At 35.7% G+C, this 14,487-nt stretch overlaps 1 protein-coding gene and 1 long non-coding RNA gene across 2 annotated transcripts; both read right to left on the bottom strand.

Annotated features, from left to right (window-relative positions):
* Positions 1–5,568: 5,568 nt before the first annotated feature.
* Positions 5,569–6,995, bottom strand: trarg1b (trafficking regulator of GLUT4 (SLC2A4) 1b). The gene is made up of 3 exons (XM_016543204.1): positions 6,436–6,995; positions 6,074–6,197; positions 5,569–5,793 (listed from the first exon to the last, which is right to left on the bottom strand). Exons 1-3 carry the CDS (start codon positions 6,802–6,804, stop codon positions 5,783–5,785), a joined length of 504 nt encoding a protein of 167 aa, XP_016398690.1. The 5' UTR covers positions 6,805–6,995; the 3' UTR covers positions 5,569–5,782.
* Positions 6,996–9,530: 2,535 nt separating this feature from the next.
* Positions 9,531–14,088, bottom strand: LOC107731979 (uncharacterized). The gene is made up of 3 exons (XR_001638818.1): positions 13,962–14,088; positions 10,163–10,322; positions 9,531–9,755 (listed from the first exon to the last, which is right to left on the bottom strand). It is a non-coding gene; the product is annotated as an uncharacterized LOC107731979 (long non-coding RNA).
* Positions 14,089–14,487: the final 399 nt, after the last annotated feature.

The raw sequence follows: 14,487 nt of genomic DNA on the forward strand, positions 1-14,487 counted from the left end.
GCCCGGGGAGCAGTTGGGGGTTCGGTGCCTTGCTCAAGGGCACCTCAGTCGTGGTATTGAAGGTGGGAGAGAGCGCTGTACATTCACTCCCCCCACCTACAATCCCTGCCGGTACAAGACTCGAACCCACAACCTTTGGGTTACGAGTCCGACTCCCTAACCATTAGGCCACGACTTCCCCATATGTGTGGTGTATGGAGTGTAGATTGATGTGGAAAAAAAGTAATTTAAAGAAGTTTATCATAAGGCAGCAACATAACAAAATGTTAAAAAAAATAATAATAATGCAAATGAATGCAAGGCACTGTATAAGGTAAAGATCCAGTGCTCTTTTTGCTTTCTGTATTATAAAATATCCTGTTACTATTTCAGAACTGTCTGAATGAAGCAAACCGAATTGCAAACATTTTTAGGCCTATTTTGGTTTGTGCCAACCAATTTGACTTATAAGATCAAAAGAGATCCATTTACAAATCAGTATGGTAGTCCTATTGCCACACACAAATCTATCAGTAATATCTTACTGGGGCACAGCGGTATTTCACTAAGGCTCGTGCCCCAGAAAAAAAGGGTCTATAGTGGCACCCCAGTTAAGGACTCAAATACAGGACGATCAACCGTATTTTGTCGCTGTGTGAATGTGGTATTATAACCACAGAAAACCCTGGTATGATGGAGAATTTTTCACAGCAAGCATCATTCACAATTTATTTAGAAAGAGTTCAAATCGAGTATTGTACATTAAATTGGTGGATATTGAGTGCTGCATCAGTCTGAGAATTCAGATGGGAATGAGCTGATGGAGAAGCTAAGTAATGCAGGGAGTCCCATCACGGTCATTTCCTGTAATGAGGAGGAGCAGAGCAAGTCCATGTGCTGCTGGGATGGGTGTTTATGTAAAATAGCTTTGATTTACTCATGCACCCTCCTGTCATTTTAAACCTGTATGACTGATATTCTTGTTAGAATGAGATATTTAATACTGTTCACATCAAGGACAATGACTAAAATGCTAACTATAATTACTATATTAGAATCCACATTAACAAATGATAACGTTGTTTTTTCATAAGCTTGTGCTGCAGTTATGTCGTCTGCTGCTTTAAATGCCCAAACTCTTTAAAGTGGATTCTGATTGCCTGTTGATGTTTTTATCTTTCATCAGCTGAAAGAAAAAAAAAGTGATACCAATGAAATTGTATCCCTGTGCCGTTATCATTATAGTTGTGGTGTGGACTATTCTATGAAATGTTTTTCAAGACTTTATCTTAATTGTTATCATCCTTTGTGTGGATGGGCCTTAAAAGGATAGTTCACCCAAAAATGAAAATTCACTGTTAATTTCATTTCACTTCACTAGCCTATATTGTCAGGAGACTCTGGTATTAATTTCATCTTGCCTGTGTGTATATATATATATATATATATATAAAGTAAAACACTTTATTTTATTATTATTATTTTTGTATCTGTGTTTTTGTTCTGTCACTGTCATTCTGTTACACTGTGGAAGCTTCTGTCACGAAAACAAATTCCTCGTATGTGTAAACATACCTGGCAATAAAGCTCATTCTGATTCTGATTATATATATATATATATATATTTTTTTTTTTTTTACTCATCTCAAATGCATTAATTATATATATATATATATATATATTTATATATATATATAAAGAGTAGTAATGACATGCTACAAAATATCAAATTTTCATGGAAGAAAAAAAATCCTAAAGGTTTAGAACAACATGAGAGTAAATGATTTAATCCCATTGTCATATTAATTGGAATATCCATGATTTTTTAATCGCATTTCACACTTAAAAATTTACAAAGGAACAACAAACAAACGTGAAGCATCCATCTGCTTTACATAATTTATTATTTCATTATTTTTGTAATTTTCCAAGTACTTTTCAAACCCCTCGCTCCTACATCTATAACAATAAACTAGAGTATGTTTCAGATAATGCCCTTTTCATTGATGGCCTTTCATAGATGGAGTAATGTCATGCTCGCTACAGTCTGGTTCACTGCCATGATGCCAACATAGGGGGTTCTGAGTGGGAAAGTCCATTAGAAGTTTCCTGGAATTGGCCTAACAACTGTGGTTTCCCTCAACATCTTCTATCTGTTTCTCTATTTAACAACACTCGCAGGAAAATGATCAGAGACAACTCTCCACTGCAGCACTGACGTTAAACCTCGTTTCAGCTCATTTAAACATTGCATGACTCTTTTTCTCATGCCTTTATTGGCTCTTCGGGTTGCATTGGCTCCATAAAACACATTTCTGTTGTTATTAAATCCTGCCAGCTTTCATGCTGTGCTCACAGGATATGTGAGCTGAGAAATCCTCTCTCTGTTTATATGTAAGTGAAGCTCACAAGCGTGCATTACTCCTCCTGCTGGACTAACTGGGCCTTTCTGCAAGAGAATAAGATAGACTAAGTGCTACAGATTTTCAAAACTTCATTTGAGCATGCCACGATCTGCCTAAACACATTCCCCATAGGTCAAAAGCTCGGTTCAAGTATAAGATAAGAAGGTAATAAAGAAGTTTGAAGGGGAAAGAATTCTGATAGATGACATTATGATCTCTAGACTGTGAATGATCTTAAACTTTATTTTGTTGCTATTTAGAGGAATTATACTGGAAAGCTAAAGAACCAATTATTTTCCAGTGATCCTGCTTCAGTGTGGAAAGGTCTGAAAGACATCACCAATTACAAGACACCATCCCCCAGCACTGTGGAGAATCAACAACTGGCAGACGATCTGAACGAGTTTTATTGCAGGTTTGAAAAAACACCATTCACACCTCCTGCAACCCCCCTCTCCCCCCCTCCAGCACTCCAGATCAGTGAAGATGACGTGCGTCAGGTCTTCAGAAAGAACAAGAAGTTTGCAGACGACACCACACTTATCGGCCTCATTCAGGACGGAGACGAGTCGGCTTACAGACAGGAGGTTAAAGAGCTGGCTGTCTGGTGCAGTCTTAACAACCTGGAGCTTAACACGCTCAACACTGTGGAGATGATCGTGGACTTCAGGAGAAATCCCTCTGCTCTCCCCCCACTCACCATCATGAACAGCACTGTAACGACAGTGGAGTCATTCAGGTTCCTGGGCACCACTATCTCTCAGGACCTGAAGTGGGACACTCACATTGACTCCATTGTCAAAAAGGCCCGCAGAGGTTGTACTTCCTTCGCCAGCAACATACCTGGCAATAAAGCTCATTCTGATTCTGATTTACGTCAAAAAGATTGAGAAAATTATATTTCATGAGAAAACCTAATTATTTTATGAATTGGTGATTTTGTACGATTTGAATAAAAAAATAAACCCCACCCCTAAACTTCACCCTCAGTGAGCAGATTGTACATATTCATACAAATTCATTATTTCCCAAAGCGTAAAATAGTTAGGATTGTCATAAATGTTACGATATAAATATTAGGACATCATTTTGAAAGTGTTTTGAGATTTATATTAAGATATTATAACTTTATTTTAATGATTATATATATATATATAATCATTAAAATAAAGTTATAATATCTTAATAATATAGCTATTATATATAATATAGTTATAATTTATTGAAATAATATATACATATATATAATTTCAATAAATTATAACTATATTATAGGCTATATATAACTAAACTATATATGGATATTTATTATCTTACACATTTTTTTACTAATGATTATTATATGATGGATATACATTGCACATCAAATATTATATTATTGAGACAATTTTGTGTAAGACAGTATTATTATCACTTTTTAGAGATATTTTAAAATATTTAAAATTTTAGAGATTTTATACAATATAATTCTTAAATTATTGCAATTATTATTATGCAAATTCTTATATTATTGCAAATATGCAATGAAAAATGATTGTCAGATGGCAACAATATTGCACATCAAATGTTACGTTAATGTTCACACATCCATTCTGATTAAAGTGGAGAGACGAAAGCAATATATTATGACATATTGTACAATGTTGCAATATAAAGTGTATATGCTTTGTGATATGGCCTCTGCATCAAACCCATTTACAGCATGGTCAAAGCTTTTATCGTTCTAACTATCCCCGGCTGACCACGCAGCCATTAGCGGAGGTTTAGATCATTTGTGAACAGGAAGAATACAAAAGTTTGCGGGTTTGGAAAATGGATGCTTGCTACAAATGTCTTTATGCGGTGGATGTCCTGTATCCATGTCAAAAATATGAACAACCTCAAAAGACCCATTGATTATGTCTGAAGCGCTACTAAAACTAAAAATAACATTAAAAGTTAACATTTTTCACAAGCAGTGGTTTCTTCGGCTTTAGGTAATATAGACACCAAATTACACAATGCCGCAGGAATAGCTTAAGAATAACCTCCATTTGAGGCAGATAATGACTAAATGTAAAGATGAAAGGAATACACTTATGTGCAGGATATCAATTACCAGACGTGCTTCCTCTGATCTCCGTTGCTCAGGAGGCTGGATGGCTGATAGACAGTACAGGATGCACAGTAGCTTTTTTTTTCAGTCTAACATTCATAAGTAAATATATACTTCCTGTCCTAATGGAACTCTTCCAAACAATCTGCAAAAAAAACACACTTAAACTATTGGGTAGGTTTGGTTTAATTTCTAACATGCAAAAATATGGCACCATATTAGCAAAAGACAAATGTGCACAATTCAAATATAATATTGTACATCTCTTTTTAGACATGCATGCCCTCTTTTGGTTGAATATAGCCCTTGTTCATCTCTTACGAGTTAAATACATGTATTCAATACAATATTTTTGCTACACCGAGGATGCGGCCCTTCTCACACTACATTCCTCCACCTTGCATCCTTGTGATGCTCCACACTTCCAGAAGAATATGAATCAAAATGACAAGGAATAAAAATATTTTTCGAAGAAGAAATGTAAAAAAATAAGTGTATTACCCAAACAAATCACCCTCGTGTCGTTCCAAACCTGTGTGATTTTTTTCTTGTCTGGGACACAAAAAAAGAGATATTTGAACCCATTTGACCTCATGCTATGGACAAAAAGAGACATTTTCTATATATCTTCTTTTGTGTTCTACAGAACAAAAGTAAGTCATACAGATCTGGAATGACATGATGGTGAGTAAATGATGCCAGAATGTTCATATTTGGGTGAATTAACTCTTTAAGCTATGATAGATTACACAAAATGCAACATATTTTACAATCATACAAAAAATGATACCAACTATGTGCTTTTGTATGCACCAGCATTATTAAAAGTTGAATAAGTCGCAAGAAAAATAAATAATAATAACAACAACAAATTCTCATTCTCAGAACAGAAGTCACATTCTTGTTATTGCAACAGGCGATTCATTAGCATAATATAATGCACTTGTACTGTAATATAGACAAATTTATAGATTTCACTTGGCATAGGAATGTTTTTTCTTTGAACAGTTGATTGTAATATTTCATGTAGATCATAATTTTAAAAAGACAAAAAAGTCATTTTGATTAAGTGCAAAATTAAGGCATCAGGAAGGAAAGCATCAAGATGGTTTAGAAACAATTATTCAAAAAAAAATGAATGAATGAAACTAATTTAACATTGTGCATGATATAAACTGATATTCTAGCTTTTTTTTTGTTTTGTTTTTTTTGAAGGTTTTCACATGGCATTCATCATCCATCTTCTTTGGTTTCAGCTCATTACCCGTTTACATCAATGCTCACAATTTTCTAGGATATCCAACTAATTATACTCTGGGAGAGAGAAAAGGAAATGAGAGAGACATTTAAGTGTATGATCTTATTTCAACTCAGTTGCAGACAACAAACAGCTTTTTTTTTTTTTAAATAATAGTTGTATTTTTAGAATTGTTTTTTATAAAAGTAGAATTAAAAATAGTGGTTGTATTTTTATAATACCGATTTCATATTTTCAAAGTTGAGTTGGGTGGGACATGTCCCCAATATCTACTCCCCTGTTTGTGTGTGTGTGTGTGTGTGTGTGTGTGTGTGTAGAGACAGAGAGATAGTTTACCTGTCATCAACAGATAAAGGACTATAGCCAGACCCACAACAATGGAAACGATACTAAGCAACAAAGCTAGACGCCCAAGTCTTCTGCCCCCATCATAATCTTTTGCTTGTATCATGGACCGAGACTGAAGAAGAACAGAAAGAAAATCATGGATAAGTAAGCCTTGTAAATACATATGGTGGCCCCATGAGTCACATGATTAACTATTAGGGGCCCCATGAGCCACCCTAAACAAAAACAAGAAGGGTTTCTTTTTACTTTGTTTTATCTGCTTTCTAAATGATCACTAAATGTGAACTCTAAAAGTAACTAAGCTTCATTCTAAAAGTAATAAAAAGTTTAACTCCAGTGACACTACTCACCATATTAGCGAAATAAAGCGCAAACAGGTTTATCGGAACGGCCGGGCAGAAGCAGGAGATCACGGCCACCCACATGAAGCTGCAGGGCTCGCGTTCTCCGGCCGTGGGCGACGACGAGCGGCTGAAACTGACCCGCGACGGAGAGTGGGGCTCCGAGGCAACGTTATCCATAGTCTGTTCATTCTGTTCCGCTTCGAGACACTTCACGAGGTGTGTATCAGAAGGCGAGTGGTTGAATTCTCTTTTCAGCTCTTTGTCTGAGATGTCAAGAAGTTTCTGAGTAGGCCGATCTCCAAAATCGGTGGACTGCAGCGCGGCTCTCTCGCGCAGGGCATCTGTCGCGTGAGGGGCGTCCGTGTTAATAGCCATCTCTTAAAGAAAATATCCCTTTGTGTAAGAACATCAAATATACACTCTTATGAAGTTAACTCGATCAGCATAAGATCTTTTATTTAATCCAATTGTTCGCAGAGCTGTTCGAGCGAGATATTCATACATCTATTGGACATCCATCCACTTCGTCAATATTTACCACTCACGTCTTACACTGGAGAGATGCGAATCTGGATACTTTGCGTAAATCAATCAGTTTGCATTGGGCACGACGTGATGGCGCCCTAACGGCGCATCTGATTGGTGGACTCACACGCGTTAATTGACGCAAGCGCACGCATTTTTTTATCTGTGGATCCAGACGCTTTAATTGATTCGTTTCTGTGCAGAGCAGATTCTAATCTCAGTCACGAATATATATGACTGCCCGTGAGATTATATGTTTTATACTGACCTGATTAATGTTTTTTCTAGCATGCTGTATTATATTAGTCATGTATTTCTGCAAAATGTAGTTCATGGTTATGAAAAATGAGTTTACTTAAAAAAAATTTTAAAAAAAAGGGTAAAAATGACCTGTAGGGAAGGTTCTGTAGCCTATATAGGTTATAGGTTCCCCTTAGGTTCTCACCAAAAAATAAATAAATAAATAAAACCTCACGGCAACGTTCTGGGAAGGTTAGTTTTAAGTTTGTGGTTACAAAAGCACTTACAGAGAACACCAGAGCTGGGTAGAATACTTAAAATTTGTAGTACGTTATGATTCCAAATTACATGACAAAATTGTAGTTAGTAATGTAATCCGTTACATTACACATTTTATATAATCAGGACTACTTTTTGATTACTTTTACTTTTGACTTAACTCATTCATCACATTGAATTTAATAGGATAATCTTGAACCATACTGTTGTAAAAATACAAAGAGAAGGAAAATATTCCATTCGTTGTTATTAACATCATGAAGTGAACATGTAATTAAACATTACATTACGTCAAGGTTTCCTAAACTGGGGTTTGTAAAGGAACTGCGAGGATTTGCGAGTTTAATAAAAAGCTTATATTTAAATAAATCATAAAAATGTCAAATTAAAATAAATTATTCTAAAATGACAATCAAAATAAAACACTTGCTTAAAAAAATGAAATATTTTGTATGCCTGCATGTCATGTGACCATTAACCAACAGAGAACTGTAAATATGCAAATGTGTTAATTATTAACATATTACCTTAAAATATAAGGGGGGATTTCAAATAAATAAATAAGTTGAAAGAGGTTCAGATTAAAAAAATACAAATACAAATGTTTGGGGATCCCTGCATTACATGTAAATAAGAAATAACCTGAATTTGTGCATTTTAATGGGTTAGTAACACAAAAGCCTTCTAAATACATAATTAACCCATTGAGTGATAATTCAAATAAACATGCAATGTTAAAATGTTGAGAAATGATTTATGTAAATCCAGTGGTCAAATGCTGTGTGGCCTCTCAATTTTGTGTGTAATTAAAGCCACCTGACTAGTGACTGGTCTTTATGTGAACGCCCACAAAACTGGAAGACTTTCTGACTGTATACAAGCGGTAGTCTATTTGAAAAAGGAACATTTAAAAGATGAAAAAGAAGAATTAGGGAGAATCAAATTATGAATAATTTGTGTGAATAATATAATAATAAATATAAATTATATTTATTATTGGGGGCTCTGATAAGCCTCATGTCCAACCGACCATTGACGCCCTCTATCGGTCATATTTTATATAACACTTAAACCAGAGCTAGATAACAATAGTTTAGGCCTATAAAAATTGTAATTAATACATCGCAAGCATTTTAAAGGGGTCATATGATGCGATTTCAAGTTTTCTTTTCTCTTTGGTGTGTTACAAGCTGTTCGTGAATAGATAAGATCCCTAAAGTTGAAAAGACTAAAGTCTCAAAACCAAAGAGATATTCTATTTAAAAGTTTAGACTCGTCCACGCTCCCACGTCTATGTCACTGTGTGGGAAGATTTGCATAACGCCACCCAAATGTTCATGCAAAGAAAGAAGGCGTAACTTTTATTCTCGCTGTAGTATTGTTTCCGTCGCCGCCATGTCGTGGAGATGCTGTGTTTCGCTGTGAAAGCCTTCCAAAAGAGCACACGACTAGAAATCAGTGGTTAAATTGTATTTACAACACTGTTCCAGAACATTACTTATGCTGCTGCTTAAACCACAGATCATTTATATGTTGTATAAATGCTGCATCCTCATCTGAAGTAGCTTCAAAATTTTGAGCTACTGTATCAAGAGACAAGATGCAGACCACATGAACCATGGTGACACTAGAGATTTGTCCATTACTGGACACATTCATGTTTCCTCTTAGTTTTATGCCTGGGCAACAGCTGTTGCAAAGGCTAAAATGTACAGAAAAATATTTTCAATGACCTCTGCCATGCAAAATATACTACATACATTGAATATACATGATTATAAAACAATTTATTAGTTAGTTTGATATTAATTTTGATATTACAAAACAAAAGACCATGGATTTAAATGAATATCTTTATGTTCATTTAGAACCCTCTCAAATACCTAATCAAATTTCAAGAAAAAAACAACTGAAAGTTCAAACATGTTTAAGAACTTCATAATCTGATTACGTTTTAAAAATAATTACTTAAGAAAATTCAAGGCAAAAATTAAATTTTATTTTTTTGACATTTTCCAAAGAAATATTTTCTCTATTTAAGATATTTTTTTTTCCAAAATAAAAAAAGTGAATTTTAAAATATCATCAAAGATCTACGACAGAGATTGTCCAGAATGAATAAGATCCACAGCACTCTCAGATGAAAATGGTGCATGCTGGGTAGAGCTGACCACAACAGTTCTTCAGCTGGCAGCTTTAGCGTCAGGACAGGGTCATAAAGTTTGCCAGAGAAGAACTGCGGTAGGTCAGCCAATATTCACTCATCAGCAGCCACTATAAACCTAGAAGATAAAAACAAGACAGAAGATTATTTTTCAAAAATAACGCAAGTTATGTTCTACTACCACAAGTTTGTTCTCCCTGTAATTACAAAACCATTATCGATACTGCCATAAGGGGGTCTGAATACTTTCCGTACCCACTGTATGTAAGAATAATGTTTTGCACATAAGTGGCTGCATGTTTGCAAATAATTCTTACCTAAAATATCACTTAAATTTAACAATTTGTCAATCATGATGATTGAGTTTCACATATGAGGCCCAAGAATGCCCATCATTCCTCAGATCCCCAACAAGACATGCTTGCAGAACATTCCTGCTCACAAGCGTGTTTTGTCTCTAAAGAGTCTATATTTTCCATCGCACAGAATCATGCTAACTATGACACAGACTCAGGTTGTTCGCACTTTCCGTCTTGCTTCCCTCCCTGTGCTGCGTTTGGTAATCATCTACCATTCTTTCTCAGTACTCCGTGTCCCTCGTTCATTCCACCCTCCCCCATCCAGCAAGACACGCAGACATGAATCAGCAGGCATTGGGAGTGGAGGCCAGAGGACAAGGTAAGGCCTTGAGAGCACACTTCAGACATAATGTCATCTATGATACATAGAACAATCACAAACACGATAAACAGTTAGAATATAATGCGTGACTCAAATGTTTCATTCTCACATGGGAAACTTAAATGGATAATTCACAATTCATAAAAAAATAAAAAATTACAGTTCTGTCATGTACTCACCCCATTTTTTTGAAACCTGTATAATTTTTTTTCATGTGTGGAACACAAAACAAGATATTTAGAAGAACGTCCAAGCTTTACTTTTCCATATAATTAAAGTTAATGGTGACCATGACTGTCAAGCAAGTTTTAGTAAAAAATTTAAATTAAATTATCACATGGCAACTACTTCTATGATGCATATTATGTTCTATTTGAGGCTTCTCAGCCCCTTGTCCCCATCCACTTACTTTCAATCAGCGTGAACAACTTTCAAAATGTTTTATTTTGTGTTTCACAGAAGAAAGTAGGTCATATTGGGTATGTAAACAACACATTTAAATTTTGGGTGAATGATCCTTTTAACTATTAAAAGTGTTATAATTTAAAAATATGTGGATATGATTCTAAAGTCTCAAAATTCCATCCCAGGCTCATCCCTGGAAAAATGTGCCTGTCGTGACAGTTCCGCAAAATATTATGTTGCTTCGTGCACGCTCACTTTTAAAGTAAAATGTTCAGAGACTGGCGATAAAAGTGAGTTTATTTTTATCCCAAACAGATACACATGAATCGGGCAATGTTTTATTATGCTGGCAGCTGTGCGTATCACAGCAGTTTGGAAATGAGATTTCAGGTGAGTGGCACTAAAAATGTTAACTAATCGCGTTTGAAAATAACGTTATCAGCTACACTAAATCTAACCGACAGCGTTAACAAATGCAAACATGTGTTAAAAATTTATTTGCTGAAGCAAATCTTTTATTGGGACTCGCATCTACTTACATCTCAAATGTAATGTTGTACCAGGTGAGCTACAGAGCAAGTTTACATCGTCAGAAAATTCATACATATGGAGCTATTATGTTACGAGAACATCAAAAAGTATTAGTTTACAAACCATGCACTATGATAAGTGTTTTGAGTTCATAACATAGTATTGTGCAAGAAAAAAAATTATTAATTGAAATCATAATTTGTGTGAACAGGAATAAAAGTTGTTGGTGTTTTACTGCCTATAGTGTTCAATTCAGCTAGAAACTGCAATGAACTATGTATAGCAACATGTTTAGAGTTAAAAATATATATATATAGATAGAGGAATGTTTTTCCAATGAGCAAGTTACAAAATGTATGATTTCTGATTGATAAAAAAGGAGGCCTAAATTATATTACATAAGGGCTGAATGTGGCCTTTTGTTTATTCTTAATAATATCACCAGTAAATTATTATATATGGGGTAATTAGTGCTTATTAGTCATTATATAGCATTCATTCTACCTCAAAGCTTTGGACTCACTACATCACATGCTATAGAAATCACCTAAACTAAATAATTGGATGTTCATGTCAACACGATGAAATTTCCAGGGGTGTCACAGCAGTGCAAGCAAATTAGCCTGAATTGACAGTGTTTGCATATCTGAACACGCTCGTCTCGTTCCCCCTGTCACCAGTCGATCTATTGATCTGGTCTGGGTGTACACAAGCTGCAATGCGTGAATGGAAAAGGGAAACATTAAGGTCAGCTTGCTATTGCTAATGGCTAACACACTAGCCTACATTGTTAGCATTAAAAAAAGTGTCTTATGGTACCAAGACATGTTCGGCCCTTGGTAAAGTGTTCACACAAGAACAAACAATTAAACTGCTCATCTTCAGCCAATGTGATCAGTAGACATTCACAAGCATAACCCATACAGTTAAACTCTGACTTTGTGCTAATGCTGAGGTCTTTTCTCAGAGCTGACAAAGTGACATTTATGAGCAAACAAAAGACTGAATCAGTTAGTGTGTAAGTACTGAAGAACAGGGTGGGAAGATGTCTCCATCGCTCTTTGCCATTTAAGGGTGGAGAGAGAGAGAAAAAAAATCAAAAATCATCGCACAGCAAAACCTGAGGCTGAATCAGGTGTGACCGAGTACTGACTTGCCATGGATTCTGCAGGCAGGGCAAATGGTGGCCATTTTAATGCACTGGCATCAATACAAAAATATGCCATTTTTTATTTATAAACATTTATTCCATTTCACAAAATAAAAAAAGTTTAAATGTCTTTTTAAAAAGACTAATATATATATATATCTTGTTTGCCTTGATAACTAGACCTATTACTGAGGGAAGTACGGTGCACACATACTTCACCATTGAAATCATCTATAAAAATATTTTTTTGCTTTTTATTACAGCTGGTTGATCTTAAGCAACGCAACCGACCTTCCAGATCCATAACAGGGTAAAGTGCAGGCTGATTCCTCAGACACGAGGAAAAAGGTGTCCAGATTAGCTTTCTGTCTCTTAAAGGGCTGTAACTGCGTAACGGTCCTTCGATTTGAACACCAATTCAGAAGAACGGTCTATTTTTGGATGCCTAGTCTAGAAGTGTCGACTTGCTGTGACTAAGCCAAATATAAAACCAATAATACGGATACAGAATGTCACGAGGAGCGTCTTTTCAAGGATTTTTGCTGAAAGGCATCGTCTTAGTGTCACTAAGTGACATCTCCAGAAAATACTCCGAGCATTTGAGGCCTGCTCTTCACAAACAACCTACATGTAGAATACGGTTTAAACAACTGCATATTGTTCTTATATAGATTTTATTCTAGTTTATATTTAACAACAATTAAAAAAAATAAAATAAAACAAACCATGCCAGTACATTTAATGGCATTTAAAGGTTGTTATAGTATCTTAACAGTAACTTACTGTATCATGGAATAGAAAAAAGGCAATTATTATTATTAAAGTAAAACGATACGCAATTATTATTAATATAATGTAATTATATTCAACTAAATGTATTTTTTCATATATAAAAGACTTAAAACAATGTATAGCTAAACTATCCGAGCATATAACGTGTTACGTCACTTCCTAAATCGGCTATATTCCATTGAAACGTTCAATGACCAGCAAACCTTACAGTCACATATCGAGCAAAAGCTACTGAGATTTCCTCATCAGAGGCGAATGAATTACATAAGGACGTTCTTACCCAACCAAATGAGGAAACACACTTTAGCAGACACGTTGGCATCTATGCAGCAATAAAAAGAACTGACGTGATTGTACTGAATAACTAACTTGTATTTACTCAACATGTCTCTGCTGCGTCGGATTAGATTCTTCTTGAGAGAACTTTAAATACACAGATTACACTCACCGATTTACGCACTCGAGTAGTAAAGGCTTTAGAAGGCTGGAAGTTTGGCCGGTATAATGGAATGAAACTTATGTAATGACCTCCGCCCGGTATCCAGCAAATTCGACGGTGGCCTGTTCTAATATTATGACCGCTCATTTTATCGCGAATATAACGCGCATTCGTACCTCTGAAGAATCCGATTTTTCCGCCCCACCTAAGTGAACTGCCATCGCCTTTCCCCGGAGCTAATATAGCTGTTCTATCTCAAACCAGACAGAAGCAGACTGCGGATGAGATTAACTACGAGGCTGGTTAATGTCTGAAAAGTTGCTCACCTCACCGGTAAAGTGATTCCTCCGTTCTCCCCTCTCACGGTTACCGGCGTCTGCGATCAGCTGGCAAAGGGAGTGACGCGATTAGTAACAGCTGGCCACTGGGTCTGCGACGTCAAGGGTTCGCTATGACGACTGACTTCCGTAGATTTTAAATGACTTCCACTTCAGCCAACGTTAAGCCTCGACTCCCAAGAAAGGGGGCGGGACAGAATGGTTCCAACCAATTAAAATGTTCCCTGCTCAGGGACGATTCGTTTCCAGCCAATCATCTGTACGTGTGAAAGTTTACTGAACAGCCCCCAAAGTTCTTTTCCACCGAAGTTAATTTCAAAAAATATAAAAATGCAAAACATGGCAGGTGTATAGGCCTACACAATAAAACATAATTATAAAAGTATGAAAAAAGCACACATGCTGTCAACAGAAATTACCCTAAAAAAACACACATGCTGTTAGAAACAGATATTACTTAAAAAAAATATATATATATATATGTGTGTGTGTGTGTGTGTGTGTGTGTGTAGGC

Source organism: Sinocyclocheilus rhinocerous, unplaced genomic scaffold (genome assembly GCF_001515625.1).
Source record: "Sinocyclocheilus rhinocerous isolate Xijiao unplaced genomic scaffold, SAMN03320098_v1.1 scaffold128, whole genome shotgun sequence".
Taxonomy (NCBI): Eukaryota; Metazoa; Chordata; class Actinopteri; order Cypriniformes; family Cyprinidae; genus Sinocyclocheilus; species Sinocyclocheilus rhinocerous.

What these genes read in the sequence shown, in the direction of transcription:
- trarg1b (XM_016543204.1), bottom strand. Translation starts at nt 6,804, where the DNA reads ATGGCTATTAACACGGACGCCCCTCACGCGACAGATGCCCTGCGCGAG. An exon ending in CGCTTTATTTCGCTAATATG is followed by an intron (nt 6,198 to 6,435) that starts GTGAGTAGTGTC and finishes GTTCTTCTTCAG; the next exon opens with TCTCGGTCCATGATACAAGC.